At 35.4% G+C, this 27,467-nt stretch overlaps 3 protein-coding genes across 5 annotated transcripts in view; all 3 read right to left on the bottom strand.

The window, feature by feature from the left end:
• Window positions 1-7,636, bottom strand: part of LOC106928882 (3',5'-cyclic-AMP phosphodiesterase 4C) — a 120,259-nt gene extending 112,623 nt beyond the window's left edge. The window contains exon 1 of the mRNA XM_015005446.2: window positions 5,759-7,636. The gene's annotated coding sequence lies outside the window, so the exon portion shown is untranslated. The remainder of the gene's footprint in view (window positions 1-5,758) is intronic.
• Window positions 7,637-8,074: 438 nt separating this feature from the next.
• On the bottom strand, window positions 8,075-15,622 carry cist1 (colon, intestine and stomach enriched 1). Of its 2 annotated transcripts, none has more exons than XM_015005442.2 (4): window positions 15,496-15,622; window positions 13,703-14,005; window positions 11,481-11,644; window positions 8,075-8,810 (listed from the first exon to the last, which is right to left on the bottom strand). In XM_015005442.2, exons 1-4 carry the CDS (start codon window positions 15,554-15,556, stop codon window positions 8,766-8,768), a joined length of 573 nt encoding a protein of 190 aa, XP_014860928.2. In that variant the 5' UTR covers window positions 15,557-15,622; the 3' UTR covers window positions 8,075-8,765. The 2 variants fall into 2 exon arrangements, with proteins under 2 accessions (XP_014860928.2, XP_087861206.1); XM_088005080.1 differs by having other exon boundaries at window positions 13,703-13,996; window positions 15,496-15,598.
• Window positions 15,623-16,408: 786 nt separating this feature from the next.
• mpv17l2 (MPV17 mitochondrial inner membrane protein like 2) lies at window positions 16,409-26,286 on the bottom strand. Of its 2 annotated transcripts, none has more exons than XM_015005457.2 (6): window positions 26,230-26,286; window positions 23,848-24,068; window positions 22,445-22,606; window positions 21,981-22,057; window positions 19,123-19,251; window positions 16,409-17,373 (listed from the first exon to the last, which is right to left on the bottom strand). In XM_015005457.2, exons 2-6 carry the CDS (start codon window positions 24,035-24,037, stop codon window positions 17,275-17,277), a joined length of 657 nt encoding a protein of 218 aa, XP_014860943.2. In that variant the 5' UTR covers window positions 24,038-24,068; window positions 26,230-26,286; the 3' UTR covers window positions 16,409-17,274. The 2 variants fall into 2 exon arrangements, with proteins under 2 accessions (XP_014860943.2, XP_014860942.2); XM_015005456.2 differs by having other exon boundaries at window positions 26,056-26,267.
• Between the last annotated feature and the right edge of the window lie 1,181 nt (window positions 26,287-27,467).

Below are 27,467 nucleotides of genomic sequence, written 5' to 3'. Positions count from 1 at the left end.
GCACTTAGCCTTTTCAAGGTTTAGTCACATTACAGCCACCAGGCGTATTTTACTGGGATTTTATGGGACAAACCAACACAAGAACACAATGTTGTGCAAGGAAAATGATACGTTGCTTTTAAAGTTTCAGGCGAGACACATATCTATTTGTGTCTCTAGGCTGACAGGTTTTAGTCTCCGGTTTTTATTTGTAAAGCATTTTGAAACCCTCCTAACCGTTTTTTTCTTCTGCTTCACAATAGAGCACAGTTTAATGCAATACACTGAAGTTAGTGGTTGTAAATGTAAAAATGGCTGTGGCTACTGTGAGTCTGTTCTTCCCAAACTGAGGATCTTCATGGTGAAAGCTAACAGAGCTACCAACCACACCACCATTCAGCCCACAGGGCGAAACATGTTTCTGTTCAGTTTCATGCAAAACAATACTGCAATATTTCAAATTACTCATGGCTAAAAGTGCTAATGTTTATATCATGTTAAATGTCTAAAAAGCCTGTCGCGAAAAGCAATTAATCAATTAATCACAAGATGAATTAAAATGAACTTCATCATTTCTATTCTGATGATTTCATAATCCATTTGTTTATGGTTTCGGTTGTAAGTTGTTTTTATTTCTGTTTATTGTTTCTGGTTGTTTATTTAAAGTGTCTTCCAGTTCCAGTGTTATTTGTTCTTTACAAGATTAAAGTCTATTTTATCACTTTAATTTTGTCAATATATTACTTGAACTTTGCCTCAAATCAACAATGTTATCGTTTATCGGAATTATTACAGAAACAATTTATTGCCAGTAAATTAGTTATCATGTAAGGCCTTTGTATACTTATCTCTATCAAATAAATAGATAAAGTGTAAGCAAAATAAAGAGTTGCTTTTCCAACTCTTGCTACAAAACCTGTTAAAGGTTTAAGAGTATATTGGGATCACAATTCAAAAATAAAAACACATAAAAACACCAGATGGAAATGGTTCCATAACGGCAGTAAACATTAGATTTGGTCCATCATGACACTGAAGATCAGGGCAGCTGTGTTGGCGTCTTCTTTACTGATTCAGTGATAGCGATGAGCTGTTTCAATCCAAAACAGATCTTGTGGTGATGCGTCTTTACCGCATGCAGCGGGGGACAGATTCAGCTCCGTTCAGCTCTGAGACTCATTTCTGTTTTTACTAAAACTGTGACAGCGAACGCTGATGTCTTTTCTGATAGCGGAGGGTTGAATAAGACTGATTCCCACACTTCTGTTACAGCCCAGGCTTTCACATACAAAAAAGGGTAAAATTATACATGATTTGCAATTTTTTAAAGAGGGTGATCAGCAACAAAAACATACTTTTTTTTATTTGACTTTATATTAAATAATATTTAGGTTTTCTTGCTGTTGTATGGAACCGAATAAAGCCTAATCTAAAGTTTTTAAACAACTAAATATAACACAAGCTTTTGAACATACCAGAGAAGTCAGCCTCATCAGTCATAAAATAAAAAAACATCACTTTTAAATTTTCTCTATGTTTTGTGGCCACATTATCCACCTAAAAATGAAGCCACATGCTTGATTAAGACAACAAAAACTGTGTAGTCTCTCTCCAACTTGTAACCACAAACTATAATGAGAGTGCATGTGTGTATATTTGAGTATATATATAATTTAAAGCCGTGCGGCGTCTGGCTAGGGCTGGGCAATAAATCAATAACAATATGATAGACATGTGATCAATATCAATAGATAATACGTCAGATAGAATATTCAATAATTTCACTGAAGTCCAATACAAAATCGCACAGCACTCAACCTCACAACCTGGTGGCTTCTACTAACTCCTCACTCTTTGGTTACCTAGCAACTCACTCACTCATTCTTTGGTTACCTAGCAACTCACTCACTCATTCTTTGGTTACCTAGCAACTCACTCATTCATTCTTTGGTTACCTAGCAACAACCTATTGAGTAACTGGCACAGCTGTAGTTTAAGATTTCTCCACTGTGCCTCATAACTGCTTAAATGTAATAATAATTTAAAAAAAAACATAACATTGTGGATAAAACAGAAACGATCAGATCACCAGTTTGCTAGTATTTCAAACATTTAAAAAAAAAAATCAATAATTATTGACATCGACTAATATGAAATCGCTTGTATTCTGATACGTTTTTCAGTCATATCAAATGTGACATTGTTGTTTTTCTCTCTTAAGAGTAACACATTTAACTCGATTTAACAGTGAAGTTTTAATTGGCAGCTCTGTGAATTTGGTGCCGAAAGGCAGCGGTACGTGTACGGCTACTGCTAAAGTTTCAAACCATCATTCACTAATTACCTCTTTGGCTCTGATCATGGCCTCCAATTGAAGCTGTGTTATCTGTGCTAACTGTTGCATTTAAATGAATGAATACAATCTTGACTCAGGTTGATAAGAAAACAGAAGATAATTTATATTTAATCATTGTTTTGCAGGGATTGAGGCAGTTTTCTGTTGCATTTTCTATATTTCCTAACGTAGCTGTTTACGTGTGGTTTAGGGAAAACCCTCCACAAGGCACATCAAAGTCGGTAATAATTAACCTCTCTGAGGTGAAGCGGCCCTGCCAGATTGTCCAATCGGCCACTGTATGGGGTGAAATCTCAAGACGTCTTTGATGCCATCTTTACGGTGACGCACAGTTGATAGCTGATTTACTTGTTAAAAACCTCTGATAAGAACTACACAGAAGTACTGCTGCACCAGAAACACAATGCAGAGAAAAAAACGTGACTCACTTGCTCCTTACATCCACATTGGCCATTCACGTAAGCCTCCATGAATCATTACAGTCAATATAGATATGGCAGCTGGGGGTTAGAGCAAAGTATGAAACATAAAACCGCCCGGCCAGGAGGGTCCAGCGTCTGGCCTTCATTCAGGAAATTTGCTGCTTCATTATGACTTGCTATATTCAAAAATGACAACTAATTGCCTAATAGTACACTTTTTTACACAAATATTCAAAGATCTCATGAAATGATTGTTGAATTGACCAAAGTTAAGCTTTAAACCATGAATAATATCAGAGTTTTACGTCTAAACTCCCAGAAACCGACCATATAATCAGCTTTCTCACCTTATATCCATACAAATACACACAGAAAACAACCTCAAGTAACCTTCAGAGCTGCAATTACAATAAACTCCACATTTTACTCATAAATCTATTTCCTATGGCAATCTTACAATAAGGTCTTTCTCTTTTCTTATTTAATCAAAGCTTAGTCATCTTCTCAGCGGTAAATTCATTGGAACTGACAAGACAAATACCCGTTTTTCCCTGACATATTATCAGTGAGTCATGCATGACAGACAAAAGGCAAACTGAGGCATGCCTCTGCACACGTTTGCATCTCAAACAGATCTCAGATGCTGACTATTGAACGGAGTGGGAAGGGGAATCGGGCTCAGCGCTGGAGCAGAGCGCCATCTACTGGAGGAGCAAAGGGATGATGGGACGGTCAGCCCTGTTTACATTTGTCAAACTGATGACACTGAGAATTTTTTAAGTTTCCCACGGCACAAAAACAGGTCAGACTGAGGAAACCGCTTGGGGCCGTTTGAAAAATTACGTCACTCCTCTGTGAGTGTAGAAGAAAATCCCTGAAAGAAAGCGTCTATAACTCCAACTGATGATGGATGGAGGAGAAGTTCTCACAGGTAAATCCAAAAATAATGGAATAAAGAACGACTTTAAACCACAATCAGAAAAAATAGTGATCAATAATCTACAGATTCCTTTGTTCTTGCATAAGTGAGCAAGAAACATAAACAGACACACAACACAAAGATAACATCAATCTGTTTTTCTGAGCAAAGCAGAAAGGAAAGGCAGAACGTTCGTCTTTGTCAAGCGGAGAAGATGTTCTTTGTCTCTGCCAGGGGTCACGGAGACGGAGTGAAGGAAGCAGATATGGAGGAAGGAAGAAGATAAAGGGAGGAAAGGAGGATGGGTAAATATTTTGGGGAAACACATTCCATGTTGGTTTACTCAGAACCCGAAGAGTCCAACAGGGATTACTGCAGTGAGTAACTCGGAAACAATGCAACCGTGTCTGCAGCGACGTCTTCTTTGTAAACATCTTGAAGATTATTTGACAAAAATTAGACAGGGATGTGTATTGAGAAACTACAACGTTGAATAAATACTGAAAAACAATGAATTCTTCTAACATTCAGCTTTCAGATGAGGATTTTGTTTTCTAGGAGTTTCCAAAACAACCTGAATCGAATGACATTGACTGCAAAACAAAAATCGCTTGTGATGTTTGTATTTACATTTTTCTGAGTTGGGTCTGGGAATGACATTAGTGGGAATGACAACAAAGTATAATAATAGCATATTTATTTGCATTTTCTATAATCATGCACTATTGATGTTCACTAAAAAGGGGTGTTTATGTTTTTAAGATCAGATATTTACTGCTGCAAATACCATCTTTTACACACAAGGCAGCCATAACGAGTTTTGAGGTTGAGATTAGCAGAGAACCTACAAATTTCAGTTTTAAATTCTGACATCTAAGGACCTTTTAATTAATGATTCCCTTTTAAAACTTCAAAAACTTCCATGTGAAAATAAAATTCAAGATTGCCTGCTTGAGATTCGAATTCAATTCAAAAATACTTTATGGATCCGAAAGGACATTAAATACGAGAGATATTTATACATGTATGATGAGGGATACCTGCAAAGTAAATACGCTGATTGACTGAAATATCGACAGCCATTCCATATCTAATAAATATGATTACATGCATGTTAAATATTCTATATAAAAATGTAAAATACATGTAAAGTTATTTTCTTTCATTGTTTCGGTCATGATAACTGTATGTTTAAAAACTTAATTTATCAATTTTTTTAAAACTGACATTACTAGTTAAAATCCCACACTTAAATGAACTACTTTGTATTATAATCAAACTGGAGGGAATTTATCTGAATAAATCTATATAACTGAATTGATCATACGGAGCAGATCTGTTTATTTTATAATAAAACATATATATATGGCATTAGAGCCAGTATGAATAAACCTAAGTGAATTAATTCTCAACATCCTTTAGTAAGACGTGTCACACTTGTATATACACACAGCTCTGGAAAAACTAAGAGAGCACTTAAAATGATCAGTTTCTCTGATTTTACTCTTTACAGGTATATGTTTGAGTAAAATGAACATTTTACTATTTTATTCTATGAAATTCCAAGCAAAAATGTTGTATTTATTTGCAGAAAATGAGAAATGGTCAACATAATGAAAAAGATGCAGTGCTTCAGAGCTCAAATAACGCAAAGAAAACAAGTTCATATTCATTTAGAAACAACAATACTGATGTTTTAACTCAGGAAGAGTTCAGAAATCAACATTTGGTGGAATAACCATGAGGTTTTCAGTGGGGTTCAGTGCAGTGAGCTGTTAGTTTTTTCCAGAGCTGTATTTACTATGTGTGTGTGTTGGTATGGTGTTGCGGTAACCGCTGCTTTAATCATTTTAAGTGGACGAATCACGATGAATAACAGAAAACAACCGAACTCCACATTACAATACGTGAAACCTGGCAACTCTAACCAAGAAGCTGTATTTTTATTTTATCTTTGAAACATCTGCACTGAATTAAACGGTGCCAGGGAAGAAGCGGAGCTTCCTAACTGAGCGCATCTTCCGTCCCATCACCTCTGCTTTTAAAGTGGAGGAAAGTTTCATCGAGCCGTTTTTCACTCACCGCGGCGGCGGAGGAGTTTCTCCCTCTGGAGGAGTTGGTTGCTCTGAAGGTGACTGTCAGGTTACACTGCTGCACTTATCGCCGCGTCCCATTTTATTACTGCAGTTAAAAGTTGGTAACTTTAGACTTCAAACTCTGCAACTTGCCACCCGGGCTGCGTGCCCGGTGCCGTCACTGTGACGTCGGCCGTATGGTCACATGACAAGAAGCTGTGGCACGTAAACAATTTTACTACGCCGAGCACGAGGTCCGCTCTGCGGCTCCCTCTCTGTCTCTGTGTCCGTTGTTACTCATGAGAGACACGTTTACTCGTCAGATTAAATTTACCTTTTGAAAATAAATACATTTATGCTAGTACTAAACATGCTTTTCATTAAGCCCGCATTTATATATTAGTTGTTTTTTTTTTTTGTTTTATTTTCAGGAACACACATGGAGAAGCAGCATTAGCAAATTTCTGCAAATCTCATTTAAATCTAGACTAAAACTAACTATTTAGAGTTGTTTTTGAACCATAATAAATGGAATATTTACCATTTTAGCGATGAAACTTCATAAAATGTAATGTCTGTCCTTGGTTTTCGCAACTGTTGATTATATGTTTTTTTTATGTTTTCATGCTGTAAATCATTTACACCTGCTGTGTTGCTGAAATGTGCTAACCAAATAAACTTTATTAGTCTGATGTAATCCTAAATGTCATTTTCATTAGTTGCAAGCAGAATCATAACTAACAGACGAAAATACTTAAATATTTGCCTGTTTATAATAAAAATAAGTGAATTTTCAATAATATTCCAATGTATTTAACACGCCTGTGTGGATATTTTAAGTGTTTATTCTAATGATTATGGTGTATGTCTAATAAAACTAATACTTAATGTCTCATAAAACCCAGATGAAGGGATTTTTAATACAGACATATAAAACACTCAACTTTTTTCTTCTTTTTTAAAAACACTATGCACAGATGCAAGTAAGAAAAAACATTTATTTTTAGATGCTTATGTTGGGAGCAAAATCAAATTCCTCGTTTGTAGGCATAAATTTGGAAAACCAGCAGATTATAATTCTGCAATGCAGTGTTAGTTTTAATCTAAATAGAGCCTTGTTTCTTTGGATAGTTATAATGAAAACAATTTGTAAAACACTTCTGTTAATTGTATTATAGTGGTGTAGTTTTACTTCAGTTTCTTGAGGATGACTGCAGTTGAAAATAGTTTTCTGTTTAATCGCTGGCATATTGACAGAAATTATTAATCTGCACTGTCTGACGTAAATAAAACCTTTTACTCAGAGCTGATCTCATATAAAAATAAATCCAAGATAAAATGTTCTCTCTTTATCTGTGACAGAGAAATGCTTTAATCATTATAATATCCGCTCCATAGTCAGATCTGAAGATATTTTTTCATTATGATTTCTTTTACTTGTTAGATGACCTATTCATATTTATTATTGAATAAATGAAGTAAAAATTAAAATGAAATATTTTAGAGGTTCTGTTTGCACAATATCCACACAATCAGTCGATTAGTCTCCAATCTTCTCAGTGACAAATAAAGCTGCAGCCTTATAAGCTGAACCAGTATGACCACAGCTACCAGTAACTTCACTTTCTCTGACCTTTTTGGGTAATCCTGCAGCCAGCAAGCTTTATCTCTGGTCGCAGAGTTATCTATGCAGGGAAACTTGATACGCTACCATATGGGTGGGGGTGGTCGGGGTAAAACAACAGGCTGATATTGGGTGGCTCCTCTGGTATGTTTACATACCTACTAACCTCAAATGCACAAAGATGATGCAGGAATCATTAATTCATTTAACAGCTGCAATTGACTGACTCACACTAAGTCTTTACTACAGCAACAACATACTACACTATGCCAGTAATAAAATAATGTTAACATTAAATGGGATTTATTTAGAGGTGTAAAATAAAGACAGAAATTATCTGAGTTTAAGAGCAAAGCCATTAGGATTTGAGGTAATAAAAAGCCTTTAGAGTTTAAAAGTAGCTATAAACTACACTTTTTATTGCATATATAATACGATATTAACTTCCAAAACACTCATGCATTGTATCGCAGATTAATAATTAGATTTTTTTTATTGCCTGAAAGAACAGGCCTGGATTTGTAACAATCTGAAAAACTGATAACATCTTTATTCTGTCAGTCACAATAACTGGCACAGCATTATCTTTACCTTTAAATTCTCAAAGACACATTACAGAATTATATAGGTATAATACAATACCTTGCAAAATTATTTATTTGTCTTTAACATTTTGCTTTCTGCTACATTACGACCACAAATGTTTCACTGTTTTTATTGGGATTTTATGTGATGGACAAAAAGTACCACAGAGCAAAAGAGGAAACAGAAAAAAATGTTTTTTTTCTTGCAAACTAAAATGTGGAAAGTCTTACATACATTTGTATTCTGCCATTTTTACTCCTATACCTGCAGAAATCCACGGCGAACTACTGAAGTAATCCAATTAGTAAATATAATAGATAATAAATAATTAGTGGCATTTGGTGGTGGCTACATCATACTGTGGGAATGTTTGCCTAGCAGATACAAGGAAACTGATCAGAGTTGATGTGACCAAAAAAGAATGGAGATAAATGGAAATCCTAGAAGAAAACCCGTCAGAGGCCACAATAAAATATTTTCCCCCCCAAAGGCTTTTGTTCATTTAGATTACATTAGTCTACATGTAGAACTGAAGATTTTAAGGATACATTTCACTGTTTTTATTCATTTTTTTAGGCTAATTCTCTTCTCAAAAGAAAGGAAAGCAGAGCGAGGTAAGAGTTACCAGCAGCCAAGTAATCAAGTCAAAGTTGATCTAGTCAATTTCATTAGCATTGACAAAAGTGCAATTTACGATTATATATTTAAACTTAGAGTCCCTTCTGACTGTTGTTGACAGGATTGGTGTTGTTTTACAGCCCAGAAACAATTGTTGATGAGTTGTTGTCCAGTGAAGAGTCTTCTGTCATTTTGTGTACTGAGCGAAGGGAGAGGCTTCGTTCACTTTACCCTGAAGAAAAGGCAAAAGAAGTTCAAACAATACGTCATTTCATTAGAGCTTCCTGCTGTAGCATGTTTGAATAGCATGGATCTGTTTGACAACTTGCATTGTTGAATTTATAAGAACTAAAGTTTTTTCATGCACATATATAAAATAAAAAGGGACACAGTGCTTGTCTACAGTATGACCACTGGATGATGAGGACGGACGGACGGACGGACAGACAGATAGAGAAGTAGTTCAGTTATTCGAGCTTGACTTTGACAACCACCACATTTAGGTATGAAGTGGAATGTGGTGTTTAGTTAAAAAATAAAAATGGCGACCCACGCACCAACTCTGACAGATCATCAGCAGAGCCATGTTTAAATTAGCTAATCAACCACCGCTGTTAGCTTAGCTAATAGCAGCGGTAGCTAATCGATCACTTATTAATAATCGCAAAATAAACATAAAACCTAAAACCATAAAACTGTAACGGACCGAATGTTCTGTTCTTTGTGTGGGGAATGATTGAGTGTTTTTCTGGTGTTGGATCCGGACACATAGAGTGGCGTTGTTATCGGTTGCTATGGCAACGGGTCTGCGTGTAGCGTGATGACCGATACAGAAAGCGAGAAAAAAGTGGTTTTGAATTGTTCTTTAACGTGTTTCCCCTTTGCTGTGACTAAATTAATCATACCTACATCTCCTGGTTTCATGTAGTTAACGGAATTGCTCTACCGACGCAGCGCGACTACGGGCAGGATGTAAAATAATCGTCTTTTTGACGTTGTGCGCATGCGCGAAATTTCTGGACATAAACCATTATATGTGGGAGTTTTTCTCCACATACTCTTCTTTTTCTGAGAAGAGTATAAATAATTTCCAGCATGACATTTGGTAATAAAACATAAATAAAAAGAGTCATTTTAAAATATTTTTTAATCCATGAGTATCAAAATGCATTAACAATATTGTATATAAACTTCCCAGCTATAAAGGATATAGTTTATCCTTTACAGGATAAACTATATAGGATAAACTTTTTCCTCCTTCTTTTGTTGTCATTTATTAACTCAGGGAGTAATCTTTCCACGCACAATTTGCAGAATCAGCTTTTTCTGTGGCCCCCACTGTTGGTTATGTATTTTGTGTTGTTCTCTCTGTAAAGTGCACTCTGTTCTAGTTCAGCACAACATCCTGGCAAGGTTTTACTGCAGTTACAGTCATTGGACAATAAAGACTTACAAAACAGACTCTTTAAAAGACAAGCTGCCAAAATCCAACACTACGCATTTTCCGTTTTAGCTTGATTGAATAAATGTAATTATTCTTTAGGTTGTGACATGCAGTGGTATTTCACTGGGGCTGAAGTAATGAGTCTAATTTCATCATCATGGAGTGAGAAACCCCCTGCTTGATCCTGCATCTGAAACAATATGTGAAGACTCCAGGATGCTGACAGAGTATGAATACCTGCTGACAAACTGATGGGAGGCTGATAAGTTCTGTTTTGAAAAAACAAAGCTCTGGTGTCAGACGTTCACCACACATCGTGGCCTACGAGATATTTTCACACACACAGACGATTGCCCTTAGACTTCCTGTTTGCGGAAAGAAAGAGTAGCAAACCAGTGAGCTCACTGCTGCGGGGAAGAAACAGAAAAAGAAACACGACCGCTGAAGTTTAAAATGCTTTTAAAACGCGGAAAACGATTCAACAGAAACTCTCTTTTTTTCCCTCATTGTCAGCCAATTTTGTAAAGCTTAAGTGTTTTGTTGTCTTTACTTTTAACAATTTGGCTAATGCTGTAAAAACACAAAATCTTCCCAAGTGTTTTTGTTTGGTTTCAAGTGCAAATATCTTGGTACACTTAAAATAAGACAAAAAAATAACACAAGTTACTTTTCAGCAAGATATAGGAGATTGTTTCAAGTCAGTAATTATTGAATAATGATTTTAAAAAAGCATTTTTTCACAGACAGATTTTTCACACATATCATGGGAAAAATATCTTGTTTTGAGTGAAATAATCTGCAAGTGGAACTAGTTATTTTTAATCAATATTAAATAAGTATTTACTGAAAACAAGCCTCTATATGTCACTGAAAAGTAAGCTAGTTTTATTTTATGATCAAACATACTTGGTAAGATTTTGTGTTTTTGCAGTGTGAACACTGTAAAAACATGTAATTGGTATAATTCAACCAATTTTACGTGCTTGTACAATCACACACGTGAACACTGCAAAAAAAAAAAATCTTATAACAAAGTATGTCTAGTTTTATCTAGAATATTTTAGTACACTTGAAATAAGACAAGTAACTTTTCAGTATGATATAGTAACTTGTTTTAAGTAAATATCTATTTATTTATTTCCACTGGCAGGTTATTGTACTTATAAGAAGACACATTTACCATGTTATAAGTAAAATAATCTGCCAGTGGACCTGGTACTTTTTCATTAATATTATGGAATTATTTACATAAAATAAGCTCTATATCCTGCTGAAAAATCACTAATAAGTTAGTTTTGTCTTATTTAATGCATACTGAAGCATTTGAACTAGACTCTAGATCAAAAATACTTGGTAAGTGTTTGTGTTTTTGCAGTGCAAAGCTGTATATTCTGCTTTACTGGAAAACATAAGTTAAAATTTATTTTAAAGCTTTAATCAAAACGGCTTTGGGCTCACCATAGGAACGTCTTCGAGCCTCTCAAAGTCGGACCTCGACGATCGGACGCATTTCACCGTCATAACCACCAGTAAGAGGCCAAAGACAATAGTAAAGATGCAGATGACGGCCACCAGGCCAGGATTTTCCGCCAAGTTGTAATTTTCCTTGTTGCCTGAAAGATCTGAGGTTAATCACACAAAGAAAAACTGTAATTAATAAGTTATTAACAGTGTGCAAAACCTAAATTCGGGATTTCTGAATATTTTAGAATCGGTACCAAAGACCGAGTTGCACTGGTTAAGTAACAAGAAAAATGTCGATAAGTTAAGTGAAAAGGGGGATGGGAAGAAAAAAAATGTCTGCTTTGCTCAGCATAGTGTTGCCAACTCTTCAGAAATAAAATGTGCCACTGGATGGCAAAAGACCTGCATATCTTACTAAAGTCATGCCCTACATTGGATGACTGGATATTGGATAGTTATTGTGATAGATGCCATAGGAGAAAGCAATAAGATTATGGCAAGGACAAAAAAAGGAGCAAAAAGGAAAACACCCTGAACTACAAAGGAACTTTGTCTTTTTTAATATGATAATACCAACTCTCCTTACCTCCCATTTTATTCCAGCCTCTGAAGAACATAAAATGCCTTAGGAGAACACAGTGCTGCACTATTAACTATTCTCTTTACTCCAAGTTAATGGCTGCTGGTTTTTCTCAGACAGAAAAAATATTAAATGAATTTGAATAATAAACTGAGCTTACATATTCAACCATTTTTTCTGATGCCAAAGCACATCTGGTGTGTCTTTGCCTTAATAAGCTGCCACTACTAAATCTGTGTCATCATAGCTTTAGCCCTTTGTCTACCATCAATATCTCTTCAATCAATTACAGCTACAGTTGAGCTATAGAAACATTTTTAGTTTCCCACAAAGGTTCTTCAGCTCTTGGGATCCTGATGCTAGTTTTTGAAACTACTTCCCAATAACTGTTTGCTAAAGACATTTCTTCCTGAAGTGTTTGGCAGAACATGCTTGACTCTCTGACCAGTCATGGCTTAGACCAGTGTTTCTCAATCCTGGTCCTCACCGCGCCCTGTCCTGCATGTTTTGGGTATTTCCCTTCTGCCATACACCTGAATTGTATCTCTGGGTGATTAACAGGCTACTGCAGTACTTGATGGTCATGCAGTCATTTGAATCAGCTGTTCTGGAATAGAGGCACATCTAAAACATGCAGAGCAGGGGGGCGGTGAGGACCAGGGTTGAGAAACACTGGCCTAGACACAGAATGTCTCTGAATATCCTGAGGTGTTTCTGGGATATCAGCAGTAGATCTGGAGACTTTATGCTCTGCAGCTGCTTTCAGCTCATCTGTTTGTAGCTTTGGAGGTCAAATAAGCAGAGACATTTAGATCTATTGTGTGTCTTTTGTGGGTGGATTGCAAAACTCTGTAGTTGGTTGGAAACCAACATCTATGTTGTTGCGTAATTGCAACATTTCCTGTTGGGTTTCTGTACTGTTTCCAATGCCACTTGCTTTGGTTAAAAGTTATTTTATAGTTGATTTAATTTTAGAGGTGACCTATATTGCTTCCTTGAACAGGTTAGAATAAGTTTGTGGGTTAAAAAAAAACATGTTCATTGCCTTTTTTACACAAAATCAATCTTAGATAATGAGATTTGGTCAGTTCTGCCTATTTGAGCTCCTTCCAGATTGAGCTATTTTAGGGCATCTTGTCACTTTAAATCCAAATAAGCTGCTGCTCAACGTTTAAACTCGCACGTAAAAATGACTGCAAACAGATGCACAATTATACATCTTTGAAAAGCGTAAGTTGAGCTTCCTGCACAACCAACAAGAATATAGTAAGTGGTTTCTAAAAGGTGAGTCAACAACAAAACACTTGTCGTTTCCAGCAGCCATTGTACAGCGCATACAGCAGTAAAACCAGCTGACCAAACATGCTGAGCTCTACTTGGGTTGCTAGGTAATGAGCTGGGCTTCAAGGGGGTTGCTAGGTGAGGGGGAGTGCCTGCTAATTTGTGATGTTACATTCAGGAAGTTTTTGAAACGGGTCATTTTAAAGACACCAAAAAACATGAACTAATTGTTAAAAACTGACAGCAGAAGCCCAAATGGAAGTACAAAAATGTGTAAAACATGAATTTTGTATAATATCTCCTCTTTAAAAACCCTGTAAATCAGAATAAATCTGAGTCCACACAGTAATCTGACCTGAACTGGTTTTGTTTCCTGAGGTACCAGCTGTGACGTTCAGAGACTCGGATGTCAGCGGGACCGTCTGGTTCTGAGTGACGGTCTCGTTGGACGTTTGGCTGACTGTTGTGTTCAGGGGAACGCTGCTCGGGCTGGTCTGCTCTGCTGTCTGTGGTGAAGCTGAAGTAAGGTTGGTGGTCGTCTGCGTCATCGTTTGAAACTGGGGTGTGACGGTTGAGGTTTTCACTGTGGATGATGTTGTTGAGCTCTGGGTAGCATAGGAAGCACTCGTAGCCGTCACAGTAGAGGAAACTGTGCTCCCTGCCAAAGGTAAACAAAAAGAAACAATGTGATTACGTATTTATTGATCAGGTTGATCTTCGTAAACAATCATTGGAATTTTAGGGCTGAGAGCTTAAATGACATTTCATTCATTAAAAAATATATTTCCTGTTCGCTTTAAAATGGCTGCAGGTTCATCCAGAGCGCCTAAACTGAAACCTCGTTTATACAAGATGATTGTTTTCAAAGTCAAGGTTTATGCCTCTCCTGTATTTTTAAAGTGAACATCCTACGTTTTTTGGCTAGTTAAATTAATTAGCCTGTCAACTTGCTCTAAACAAACTCCCTTTGATAGAATCAGTAACAGATTTAATAAAACTGGCAAACTCATTTTCATTTTGGCCAAATCAAGATCATGAAGATCACCTCAAAGAGCCGGTTGGGGAGGAATACATTGATGAGACCCAATAACAAACTATTACAATATTAATAAATAATCATCTCCGCATTCGAAAATACTTCTTAAAATTAAATATTTAACATGTTTTCACAGTCATGTAATTTGGCCACATACAGATGAAAATAGCTTTAATTTGATTGATAAAATAGTATTTAAGCACAAAACTGTTTCTTTGAAGGTTCTCTGGAGTATAAAGGGCCACATAAAAAGCCATGGCGGGCCAAATTTGGCCCCTGGGCCTTGATTTTGACACGTTCTAAAACTTCAGGCCAGTTTCTGTTTCGCCTTATTTGATCAACAGACAAGTTCAAAACGTTTAAATAGCTTATAAAAGTAAAAGTCACTTATTAGAGAAAGTAAAAGTGATGTTAAATAGATTCATTTGACAGAGCAAAATATTTCAATCCCCTTTTTTTAATCTTGTAATTTCAACTCTTATGGCTTTCAGGTCATGAAAACCCAAAATTCAGTGTCGGAAAATTATTAAATCTAATCTTTGCTCAGCCAATCCGCGATAAGGAAAACAATTGGCGCTTCTGGATTGGCTGCTTTGACTGTTTTTGATGAGAATACTAATTTCACAACATATCAACAACTGGTAAAGATTTCGTAATACATTAAAAAAACATTTATAAACCATATAAAGAACTCTGAGGCAGGAGTTTTCCTCATTGACTGACATACTTTCCAATTCAGAGGCTTCTATTATAACTTCATTTACTGAGTTGTGCTTATTGAGAAACAGCAGCCTCTACATTACAGACAGCATTAACCAATATTACTGTCACCAACCACATCTTTACTTTTGTTCACACACTATAAATATAAATCTGATTAATTACTTGCAGTTTAAAATGGGTAAACTTTGATAAAAGTTGGTTAAATATCTGAAAACGACGCCTTCCTGTTAACAGAGAAACACCCTGCACCACACAACCACCTCAAGCAAGCTTTCAGAACGTCCCTCTTCCTGTTTGCATACATTTGCATCTTGAACGGGACTTAAGAATAAAACTCAGCTCTCAGCACATTAAACTTGTGAATTTAGCAGACAGAAAGGTTTACTCACCACGGCAGGCTGTCGCTGTGAGCAGGGAAAGCAGGACAGTGAGGTGCATCGCTGCTGGCATGTTGAGAGAGGAAGCGTCTGCTGCTCCGTCATATCAGTGACATTCAAACACAAACCCGCAGGCTCGCATCCTTGACAGCAGGATGTGTTCAACAGGAGCGCTATAAACCTGAGCTAGAGCATATCAGATGCTGCGGGCCGCTCAAATATTTGAACAAAGTGGAGTTTGTTTGCGTTGCTGCCGACAGCTTCTCACTCCTGAGCAGGTTTTCACTGATTAAAGGGACTTTCTTTGCCAGTTTTTTTTTTTTTACTTTATTTCTCTTTCCTTGTTTTAGGTTTTACTTCCAGGGTTGATTTCTGTTTGTTTCTGTTCCATCACACCAGAGTTCTGTTTGCTAATCGCGCCTGTTAATTTCCTGATCTGCTGACGTTTTTCTTACTTTGCAGCAGTTTTAGTTTGGGAGCCGATTAGCTGATAATAAACAAATAAATAAAATGTATTTATTTTTAACTAAGCTGTATGAAGTGTTAGGGTCACTGTAGAAAGAGGGAGAAATTTCTACCATTGTAGATACAAAAAAATTGAAGAGTAAATTTCTGCCAACAAATTCAGAAATTTTAAGGTTAATCTCAGAAATTTTCTTCCAAAATAATAAAAAAAAAATTCCAAGTCTGAAAACTCAAAAATTTGCTCGAAAAATTCATATTTTGAGATTAATTTCAGACATTTTCTAGAAAAAACATGAACATTTCTGAGTCCATCTCATGAGTTTTGGAAATTTTCTCAAATTTTTTTTTTTACTTTTCAAACTCAAGAATTAAATTATAAATGTATACTTTCATGTTCAGATACTCCAGTCATATAAGCATACCACTAAGAGCAAAACATATTGGTTAGAAACAAAATAAATTTAGGGAATAAAGTTTTTAATTATTTATGTTTAATTCTGCTTTAATGTCATGTAATAAATATTTCCTCCATGTTCATACAACACCGATTATCACTCATTTTCAAGACAAAACATGTTAACAAAAAACTAAAAATTGAAAAAAAAAATCATCTATAATTTCTTTACAGACTTCTGTCTTTAACCAATTCTCTACATCATTTAGAAGAGTGCAATCGTACAAATAAGAAAAACTACAAATATTCATTAATTGATTAAATTCACCCAAAAAAACCCTATCTGATAAATTAATTGGTGGAAACATTTTGTTTCACACATTGGACTGAAAACTTAGGTGATAAATATTCAGTTTAACAGGATTCAAGTTTATATTTACAGTCTACAGTTCTGTGTAATATTGATTCAACTATAATCATCTTATAAATCCATCAGACATCATTCATCAGGAATCATAAAGGATAAACAGTCAGCAGAGATTATTTGGCACAATAATGTTGAGAACTGGGCTGCATGTTAAGGCAAAGATCCTCATGGTGAAGCTGGGTTTAAAACACTTCTGATACTTATACGGAAATATTTAAACAACACAGAAATAGAGAGGTACCGCGTCAGCTTATAGCTTTAGTCGAGACAAAACGCTTCAACAATCACGTCTGGAAACAGGAATATCAGCGGTGAGGGCAGTGAAGCTGCTGTCATCCCTGAATGCTCCAACGGGAGTCCACCTCTTTCACACACACACAAAACAGGATGAAAATTTAAAAATATGCAACTCCTTATAGATAAATGCCTTCTTACAGAGTCCTTCAAGAGGAGGAGTTAGAGTCTGAAAATATAATTTAATTGACGTCACGGATAATGAGGAACTCTAAGCTTTTTCCTCCAGAGGTTTAGAAGATGTCAGATCTTCCTGCTGTGAATCCACAGAGCTGCTGTCAGATGCCAGGTCAACCTGCCGGCTCTCATCCTGCCAACAAAACAAAAAGCAACAGACGTAAAAAAATTAAAATAAAATAAAATAAAAATAAAAGTGAGTGAGGAGTGAACAAAAATACTGAATAATTGTGTCATGAAAGCTACTTCTCCATTTCTGTTTTCAAGCTGCTGGCCTGGGCAAACAGGTATTAATATCCAGCTATTTTACCCTAATAATTCTTATTATTTTCAGTATTCAGCAGTGTTTGGAATAACCATCCGAGTTCATTAAGTTGTTGGGCTTTAATGGAATTGTTAGAATTATGTTTGTTATCATTCTTACATTTGTAATTTTATGTTACTAGTTGTTTTTCTATTTAGAAGTTTAGTGTTCAAATTTGTTGAAACTGTGGAGAGACACAATTAAATTTTCCTTAATCTCAAGCATGTTTTTACAGATGGTGACTTAGATCTTCCTGGGATACTCCTGAGCTGTAAACCTATCTGTGTGTTAATTAAATTTCTGTGTCCCCCTTCTTTGTTTCTGAATCCACATCCTACTGTGAAGATAGGATGTGGGGTTTCACCCCCTCCATTCCTTTTCACACCATTCTTGCTAATAAAAGAGACAAACAAACTGAAGGTTTTCAGAACACATGGTGAGCGGCTTGGAGAAGCAGTTCACTGTGTCTTCTCCTTCTGCAGAAGTTTGGTTGAAAACTCATATACGTCGTCTGTGGTTCTTTCTTTTTTATGTAGGTTTGAGAAAATACCTATCAGGAATATTCATCATTTTCTTTATTATGTGTTATTGTTGACTATTTTGTATTAAACCCATCTTCATAATTTTTTATTAACCAGAGTTGTTAGCAAAGGAGATAATTCATTTTATTTCCAATTCAATGAAAATTAAATAATTTTCCTGCATTTAACACTCATAATAAAGATCTCAGTCATTGCATTAATGTTCTGATTTTACATGTTATGTTTGTCTTACATAAACAGCTGCTGGTTAAAAATAAGAAGGACACAAACCAGTTAATCAGAACAAGATATTTATGGAGTAAAGCGTTTTCTTTATTCATGTCAGGGCTGATTAATATATCATATATATAGCAGATATAACAATTATTACATTTTTTTTTGTTTGTTTTAAATATCTGCCAAACTGTTGAAACCTAAAATCGCTGCTAAGCAAGTTACTCAGCAGGCCGTTGCTAGGCAACCAAAAGTTACTCCACAGGCTGTTGCTAGGTAACCAAAGAGTGTGGCAGTTAGTCTTTCTTTTGCTTCCACCTCCCAGAATGCTCTGCGGTTCTGGATCAGAGTATTATTTATTGATATTCATGTGTCTATCGCGACATATATCGATATTGATTTATTGCCCAGCCCTAATTCATGTTTAAATCTGCCCTAATTGTTTTATGATAAATGTTTTCATAAATTCTTTTCTAATTTTTTAATATCTGTAGTTTTGGATTTTAATCATTTGTGTTTTGCTGTCAGTTTTGGCCAAGAATCTCCTGAAAAAGAGATTTTTAAACTCAGTGAGACATAACTGAATAAATAAAGGTTACATACAATAATATGAAAAAGAAATGCTGAAAGACTCTAATAGATCCAAGAACTATTAATTTAAATAATTTTAAAAGATGAAAAAAAAAACTAATTTAATTTCCCTTTAGCATCAAGAAAGTATTTTTAAATTTGAATTAAAATAATGTCCTAATCTGATGAAGGAAGAATTTGAAACTTTCACACGGTACTGTAAAAAAAAATTAATTAAAAAAGAATCACTCACTCTGTGTTTAAGATATGAGAGGTAGGTGTCCCATCCTAACGTGACAAAGTTAATGTACACGACACGAAACTTGGGCGACAGAAAGTAAAAGTTGATCGTCTGCGCAGCGGGCCAAACACACCAGTCCATCTGCCGGAAAAACACAGAGAACAAAACCAACAGATTAGCAGAGCAAACACCATTTACGAGACAAAAGGAGGGAAAAAGCCTGGCACAATAAAAACAACGCAGCTCTGGTTGTGTTTGATTTATGCTGTTGTAGATGAACCAGGACTTCTTTACATAAACCCAAACTGCAATTAAGAAAAATGCTTCCAAGCATGACAATGACCAAAAAAGTTTAAGCTAAATATTAGATTCTTTCATGAATTATTTCTTTATTTTATCTGTTCATAAACCTAAATATATACAGCACTTTTTTGTAGTTTTGCATAAACTTATTAAAAGAGATATTAACAAAAGCTCCACAGTAGCAACGGATTAATTGGATGTTAATTTTTGTTTTTAAAAGCAAGGACTGCTGCAGTCGTTATAGAGGGACAGCGGCTGCAGAGATAAATGTGAAAAACCTAAAGTAGGAATTAAAATGTCAGCATGTTCAGCAACTGGAACATTTTTACATTAACAAGGTTTTCACTTCCAATTTCTTTTGCTCTGAGGAGATGGAGCTACATATTTAACCCTAAACTATTACATTTTGTTGATTACAACCACAACTTTCAATGTACATAATGTTTTAGACCAGACCATTACTATGAAGGTGGTCAACATTTTACTTCTTAAAAAATATTGTAAGAGTGACAGATATTTGCTTTTAGCTGCCCTGAATCAACATATTGCAGAAACCTCTTTGGCTCCAATTACAACTGCAGCTCTTCATCAGATTTAGTTCCAGACTTTGACTAGACTCTCTTAATACTTGAATAATATGGTTTGACTTTAACAGTTAGATTTTTTGCACTTCTTTGTTCTTTTTTGTAGCATGTTGCACTGGATTTTGCATCAGAATGAAGGGGCCTAATTATAAACACACACACACCACACTTTTCAGATTTAAAAAAAGGACATTATGCATCCCCTTCTAAATTGTGTATAGTTCTGTGTCTAACACATAAAATCCCAATAAAATATTTTGAACTGTGCTGTAACACCGTGACAAAATGTGAGAAAGTTCAGGGGTGTGAATACTTTTCCAAGGTCTTCTAAATCCTCATGTTTTATTTTTTTACTGTATCAAAGCAGATGATCGTTGGCAAACGTTCTGCAAAGATCAAACTGATAGCACTCCACAGATAAATGCAGTTTGTTGTCCTGACATCAACTATGTGGCTTCGCAAAGATTTCCCAGATATGACAAGTTGCCATGGCGATCTTCTGGGAACCTTAAAGTTGTTCCAGAGAGAGAGGTCAACTAGAGGTCAACCACAGCTGATTAGTATTATTTCCTTTCTGAAGCTAGTTTCCAGCGTGGAAAACTACTCCCACTTCTTCAGAATTACAACTAGAGGAAACGTTGTTGTTTACAGCCTGCAGCTTTTCCAGGATGTTGCTTCAAATGTATTTATTTCACTTTGGACTCCAAAAAATTCAGGATGTGATGAGAAACAGAATATAAAGTCTGCTCATCCGGATGCATCTATTATCTGGAGGTGACTTAACATAACTGAGAAATTTATTTATTTATTTATTTTATCAGATATAGAGCTTTAAACATTATTAGATAATGTAAAAAAGGGAGAAAAACTACATTTTCCATTGTTTCTATTTTTTAAACTTGTGTTCTGATCAAAAGCAAAGAGAACAAAATTTTTTATGTATTTTATATAGCATAAAATTCACAGAGTGATCTTCTTTTGTTAGTTAAGAGTCAAAAATGTGTAAGTAATCTCAGCTCTGTGATCTCGGCCACATGTGGCTCTCTGGACCCGCTGCTGCGGCTCTCACAAAACCAAAAAGGAAATGTTTCTGATTATGGATGCAAGAAGACATGATTGTTTTAGAGGTTTTCATGTATGTTCTTACGCAAAACTTGCATAAAATATCTACGACAGACCAGGATTATTATAGTTAACTAAAGCCAAAGAAACTGTTTTTTCAGTTTTGTTAACTGAAATAAATAAAAGTGTTAAAGGTGAAAAGTATAACTAAGTAAACTTTTGTTGTTCTCCCCCCGCCCCCACAAAAGCAATTTACGTCAGTTACGGCATTCCATACTTTTTATCTGTGCCATTTGCGCTAGTTTGCAAAATGGCGACAGCAAAAATTGGGATAAAACATTAGAAATAGTTGGTTGTTTCTAATATAACAACTTAATTTAATCTATTTTTTGAAAATGTTATCAAAAAACATTTTCAAAAAATGCTTTTTTATAACATTTTTATCAAAAAATGTTATCAAACATTTTTACTCAATACTCTGCTGAGTATTCATCACCCAATCATAGTATAAAAAACTAAAACTACTATAACCAATAAAAACTAAACTAAACCATTTTTAACCAGCAAAAACTAGCATACACACTAAAAACAAACAAAATAAAAGATAAACTAAACCCTAAAACTATTTTAACCAACAGGCATTTAAAAGCTTCATGCTACCTATAGTTCTACATTTCCATTTTAATAGAAAAGGCAAATATTCTACTTTTAATTTGTATTAGAGGATTCATTTTGTTCTTAAATCTGAAAATGGAAACACATTTTTGCTTTATATCTTAGCTTTCATAATAAAACATTTTAGTCTGTGTTACTCTCTCTCTTTCTCTCAATGAGTTTTATTTTGTAGCAGCGGGGTGAAAAGTGTCTCTTCGAATGGAAAAGGTTGCTGACCCTGTCTGAGACACTTCCAGGTGAACTTGCCTTATAAAACTCCCAGAACTTTCCTCTAAACTCCGCCCATCCGTCCGATAAAGAGCGTCCCTGCAGCAGATCCATACCTGTGCAAAACCAGACAAGGGTCAGCCACAATCCTCATTAAAGTCGGCATCAGATAAGGTCCAAAACACGAGCAAAGAACTTGAACACGACTGAAAACGTCAGTAAGATACAAAACAATTTATCACAAATGTCCTTTGAACTCCATTTAACTCATCTCACCTACAACTTTACATACACCCTTTGACTCAGAGCAGGACTTCTTACAAGCATGCGTCATTATGAAAATGTTTCTTTGCTCACACCCAACCTAGTCTTAAGGAATTTTTGTGTGTGTGTGTGTGTGTGTGTGTGCATGCGTGCGTGCGTGCGTGCGTGCGTGCGTGTATGCACAGCGGGTGGAGGAAAAAATCCCGCTCACTGCCATTAATCACCCCTCCTAGTCCTACCTATGAAATACCACATTCCCAGCGTCGGGGAGGCGATCAGCTGGTCCACCAGAACCTTCTGGCTCAGCGTCTTCAGGGCTTTGCCCACATAAACTCTGTCCAGCCAGATGTACCAGTAGTGCAGCACTGGGCCCATGGAGCAGCCGACCACAAACATTCTGCCTTCAGGGGGATAAAGTGATGGAAAACATGAGCAAAAGAAACGCTATGAGTCACTGAACAGGTTTAAACACATAACAGTTTATTCTCTTACATTTGAGCTAAACTATGTGCAAAAAAGGAGGATTATTTTTAATTGCGTGCAGCATTTCAGCTCTGACGTTATGAAAATATTAAAGGATTTCACTCTTATTATGAACCTGAGCATTAATAGTCATAAACTGTTTCTGTAATCTCTTTTGTTTAGTTATCAGGGGCAGGGTTATTGAGTAACCTCCTTCGTTAAAGCAGCAATGTAGAGAAAATAGTGACATCTAGTGGCGAGGTTGAAAATGAGAGTTTTCTTGTTTGTTTTTTTTAATCTGGGCAACTTTAAAGCTGTAATACTTTACCAGAGCTCTTTATGTATAGCTCTGAATACATCTTTGAATGTCTCAAAGTGGGGATCAGAACCCCACTTTGGGTCATGAAAATCTAAATGTTGGGTCCTGAGAAGTGGAGAAAAGAGGAAAAATACCAAATAATCAACCAGACAGTTAAGTTTTCTCTTTATCTCAAGCTCAAATGTTGAAAATCAGATTTTTTTATGTTTATTGGGGCTGTAACTAACGATTATTTTAATAATCGATTATTGCATCAATTATTTGGGGAAAAAATGGCACATTAATCAAATTTTTTATTTAACCACTTAAGCTTATTTTATACAATACTGACAATATGTAAAAAATACAAACATATTTTTTCTAAATAAGAAAACAAATATTTTACTGCCTAAAATACAATAACACAGCAACCTGTTAGCATAAGTTTGGTCATTTGTAGGAAAGGATGCACCTGCAGTTAAATAAATACTTAAATAAGTCCTTTTTGTTTCACTTAGCATCAAAATATGTTGACTACTTTTTTCAATTAACCAATTAATATCTGGATAGCAAAAGGTGCTTAATTGGAGATTACTTTATAGAATTTGAACCAGCTGAAAATGTAACAAATTTTCCAATTTTGGATCCCAATTGAACTAAGTCCATTCTCACAACAATTTATTAAAAATTTAAAACATTAGCTAGAAAGCTTAATGTTGGGAACAGTTTATTTATAGTGGACAAAAAAAAAAAAAACAGATTTCAGGATAAAAACAATTTAAATGAGTCAAAGATTACTTTAACACTCCCATGGCTTAGATTAGAGATTATTTTAGGTATTTTACAGCGATGCCCCAGGCCGTCCGTCTGCCCGACCCTTACCTGTCCTCTTCCAGTCCCGGACTTGGCCCGGCTCCCTGCGGTTTTCCCGAGTCTGCTGCAGGATGTCTCCCAGCGACAGCATGAGCCCTCCGCTCAGCGTGTTGGTGAGCAGCAGGTACCGGCCCTGGAACAGAGGCCTCCAGGAGAACCGGATCCGGACCAGGAACTCTTTACCCGCCCGGGGAAGCATGACGTTCAGAACGCAGAGACAACGCTCTCATCTGCCAAAGAAAAGAAGGGAATAATGTTTGCTTTGTGTTTGGTTTCATACAACTGGAGAGCAATCTGACAGTCAATTAACGTTTTATAAACAGTCAGGAGAAATAACAGATTACAGCCCAACATCTAACACAGGGGTGTCCAAAGAGTGGCCCAGGGGCCATTTGTGGCCCTTGAAATTATTTAGTTTGGCCCCTGAACACAAGTCAAGAAGCCATTAAACCCAAGAAAATTTAAATTGTCCGAGTTTTTTTTAATAAGGCAACAGACCGAAGCTCTTTTTAGATCGTTAACAGATTTTATACAAATTTAGTTTATTGTTGAGTTGGTACAAAAACAAATCACAAAAAACTATTTTTGTTTCTTTAATGTAATGTAAACATTAGTTTTGCCAGTTTTGGCCCCCAGTGTAAAAAGTTTGGATACCACTGTCCTAAACATTTCTTTGAGGTTATGAACTGGAGCTGACTGAGCTTATCCAACACTTACACTGTTAAACACTGACCAACCTGAGGCTTTAATTGATGCTGCTACTGCTTTTAAAACCTGGATTATTCTGAGTTAAGAGAAAGTTTTATGAATATAAAACTGATTAGGCTGGAAAGGAACCCTCATAACAAATTAGATTATATATGTTTCCCAAAAACCTACATTATAACCTACATGTTTTGGGAAAAAAAACAAAAAAAAAAACATGAGCTGAGTTAGGGCTGGACAATATGGCTAAAAAACTTATCACGACATAAGCGTTTCATGTCAGTTGATATCGATAATTATTGATTAGTCTTTTGTTTTAAGTATCTGAAATACAGCCAAACTGAGGCAAAACCTTAAACTGCTGCTGTGAAAATTACTCAACAAGTTGTTGCTAGGTAACCAAATAGTGAGTTGCTAGGTAACCAAAGAAAGAGTGAGTTTCTGCCACCAACCTTGTTGTACTCTTCTATGCCTTTCATGCACACTTGTGAAATAATACTATTTTACTTTGGATCTACAAAGATTTACAGATCATTTTACCATTTTCCTTTTCATATTTCAATTGAATCTGTAAGTCATTACTGAGCAGATAAAAAATGAACAATAAGTTTAACTTTAATTTTTAAAAACAGAACTAACGGATCGGTGCCCCTAAAACTCTTTCAGCTTTGTGATTTTGAGCCTTGTAGCAAAAGGTTTAGAGAAAACTATTTTTGGATTTTTTGAGATTTCTTAAAGGATTTCACTCTTATTATGTACTTGAGCATTAATGGTCATAAACAGCTTCTGTAATCTCTTTTGTTATCAGGAGCAGGATTATTGAATAACCTTCTTTAAAGCAGCAATGTAGAGAAAATAGTGTCATTTAGTCACCATTTTCTAGATAGTGACTAGAAAACGGTTTATCCACTAGTCACTATAGTCTAGTGACTATCTTAAACACTTAAGAGTGTTTAAGAGTGTGCTTAAACACTCTTAAGCATGAGTGTTTAAAATGCACTCTTGTGCCTTAAAATGGCTCTTATTAAGTTTTAATAAATTAAATAGAAGTTTAATAAATCACAAACTGTATTTTATATAAACTACCATTAAATAATTTTGTACAGATTCAATCTGTCCAGTTTGGGTTAGGAATCCCAAAAGAGAGCAACTGTGTTCTGAAAAATCTGTAGAATAATTTGCATTTCTCTATTCTGCGTGTTTTAGATTTAGAAAAAGAGCCAAAGAAAGACCGTCAGCTAAACATTTCATTTAGCTAAGAGTCGAATGCTTCGTCTGTCAAAGTTCACGCAGACAGATTCAGGTGCTGCTTTTCTAGTAAAACATTAGCTTCAGCCGTTCTGTGGGATTTTAAGGTAGCATTAATCACACATTTGTTGCAAACACGATTAGAATCGGTATTATTATGAACTGTTACATATACATATTGTCCCACCTGGGACAATTTAATCAGAAACATAAGTGGCAGCTGCTGAATGTCACATGTAACAAAGCAAAGGAACAGGAGAAAACCTGAGCCGGTGTTCTGTAGCTTTTCGTTCCCCCACAGATTTATATTTCCGCTCAATCCACTCTAACTAACCGGACATAATTACAGTTATCCTTAATCCGTCTGAATAAATCAAAGAAACGAAAAGAATATACCAACAGTACAGGTAACTACATAAAATTAAACAGTGTGCTGACCGGAAAAAAGAACGCATGCGCAGGAAAGAGCTTTACACAAGTGAAGAAAAAGTTAAAGCGCCACCTTCTTGTAAGGAGGGGAATCAACTGTCATAAGTTTATCATTACACCATAACCAAAATGGGTCCTTGACTATTTATTAAAATGTACTAGAAGTCATATTAAAAATATGTAAAGTGTTCCTTCAGAGTATTAATTGTTTCAATAGTTAAGTAGTAACATTTCCACACGTTTGCATAGTTTTACAGTGATAGTACAGCATCACACAGAATCATGTGATCAACAGTAAACACCACTTCTGCATTTATTTACTTATTCATTTACTTATTTTGTTAACAAGCAGATGGGAAGCAACTTGGAAAGCCGAGACACTGAGGGACGCTTTGGATCTGGGATCACAGACATGAGAGCAGAATAAAAATACAAAACAAATACTAAATTATTTTGTTTGTATGAACTTCAGTTCATTTATTGAATTTAAGGAATTAGCTGAATATGAATAGCAAAGACTGACAAATCCTTAAATAAAGTGAAATACAAACCAAACTCCCAAAGTTCATAAGATTATCTAAAGAGATGGGGACTCAAAAAGTACTCCATGAATCTGAACCTTGTTGATGGATTTCTTTAAACATTTATTTTGAACAAATATACCTTAATAATTGCTTTGTTTTTTCATTATAAAAAAGCAAACAGCAATAGTTCTTTTGAGTTTTGTGCCTCTGTTCTGACCACAAGTAACCTCAAACTACCACAGCGCCGCCTGCAGACCGCTGCTGAAAAATGCAACTAAAAGATGTTTAATTTGCTAATGTTTTTAACGTCTTTTTAATGCATCTAAAATATAAATATGTTGGTATTTTTAAAATTACAAATTTTATAAAATTATAAAAAATAGAAAAAAATTATTAAAGTAAATATTTATAAAACGATTGATATTTCTAAGTACAACTTGACTGTTTTGACAGTTCCTCCTCTCGTGTTCTCCCATTATGGAATAAAAAAAATAAATAAAACTAGTTAAAATCATTAAGTGAGTTATTAAATGATAGAAATTCGACACAACGTTTATATATATTGAATATATCATATTTAAATGCTTTTTCAGAGGAAGAAAGAAGTATCTGTCAAACTCACTGAATTAACTTTTCTGCAATTAGGTCTAAAGATTTTATCATTCCACGGACTGAGATTTATATTCAGCTCTTTCCAGTGTTCCTTTGGTATTGATTTTCCTG

Source organism: Poecilia mexicana, unplaced genomic scaffold (genome assembly GCF_051168715.1).
Source record: "Poecilia mexicana isolate PSO_F unplaced genomic scaffold, ASM5116871v1 scaffold_4, whole genome shotgun sequence".
Lineage (NCBI taxonomy): Eukaryota > Metazoa > Chordata > Actinopteri > Cyprinodontiformes > Poeciliidae > Poecilia > Poecilia mexicana.
This window is presented reverse-complemented; position numbering and strand designations above follow the sequence as displayed.

Bases quoted from the DNA above. Each gene is read 5' to 3' on its own strand.
- mpv17l2 (XM_015005457.2), bottom strand. From the start codon at position 24,037: ATGCTTCCCCGGGCGGGTAAAGAGTTCCTGGTCCGGATCCGGTTCTCC. The intron at 22,607-23,847 runs GTAAGGGTCGGG...ATCCCCCTGAAG, and splicing joins CCGGGACTGGAAGAGGACAG to GCAGAATGTTTGTGGTCGGC. The intron at 19,252-21,980 runs GCAAGTTCACCT...TTTTTCCGGCAG, and splicing joins AGTTCTGGGAGTTTTATAAG to ATGGACTGGTGTGTTTGGCC.
- cist1 (XM_015005442.2), bottom strand. From the start codon at position 15,556: ATGCCAGCAGCGATGCACCTCACTGTCCTGCTTTCCCTGCTCACAGCG. The intron at 14,006-15,495 runs GTGAGTAAACCT...TACCTTTGGCAG, and splicing joins CACAGCGACAGCCTGCCGTG to GGAGCACAGTTTCCTCTACT. The intron at 8,811-11,480 runs GTGAGCCCAAAG...CCTTTTCTTCAG, and splicing joins GGCTCGAAGACGTTCCTATG to GGTAAAGTGAACGAAGCCTC.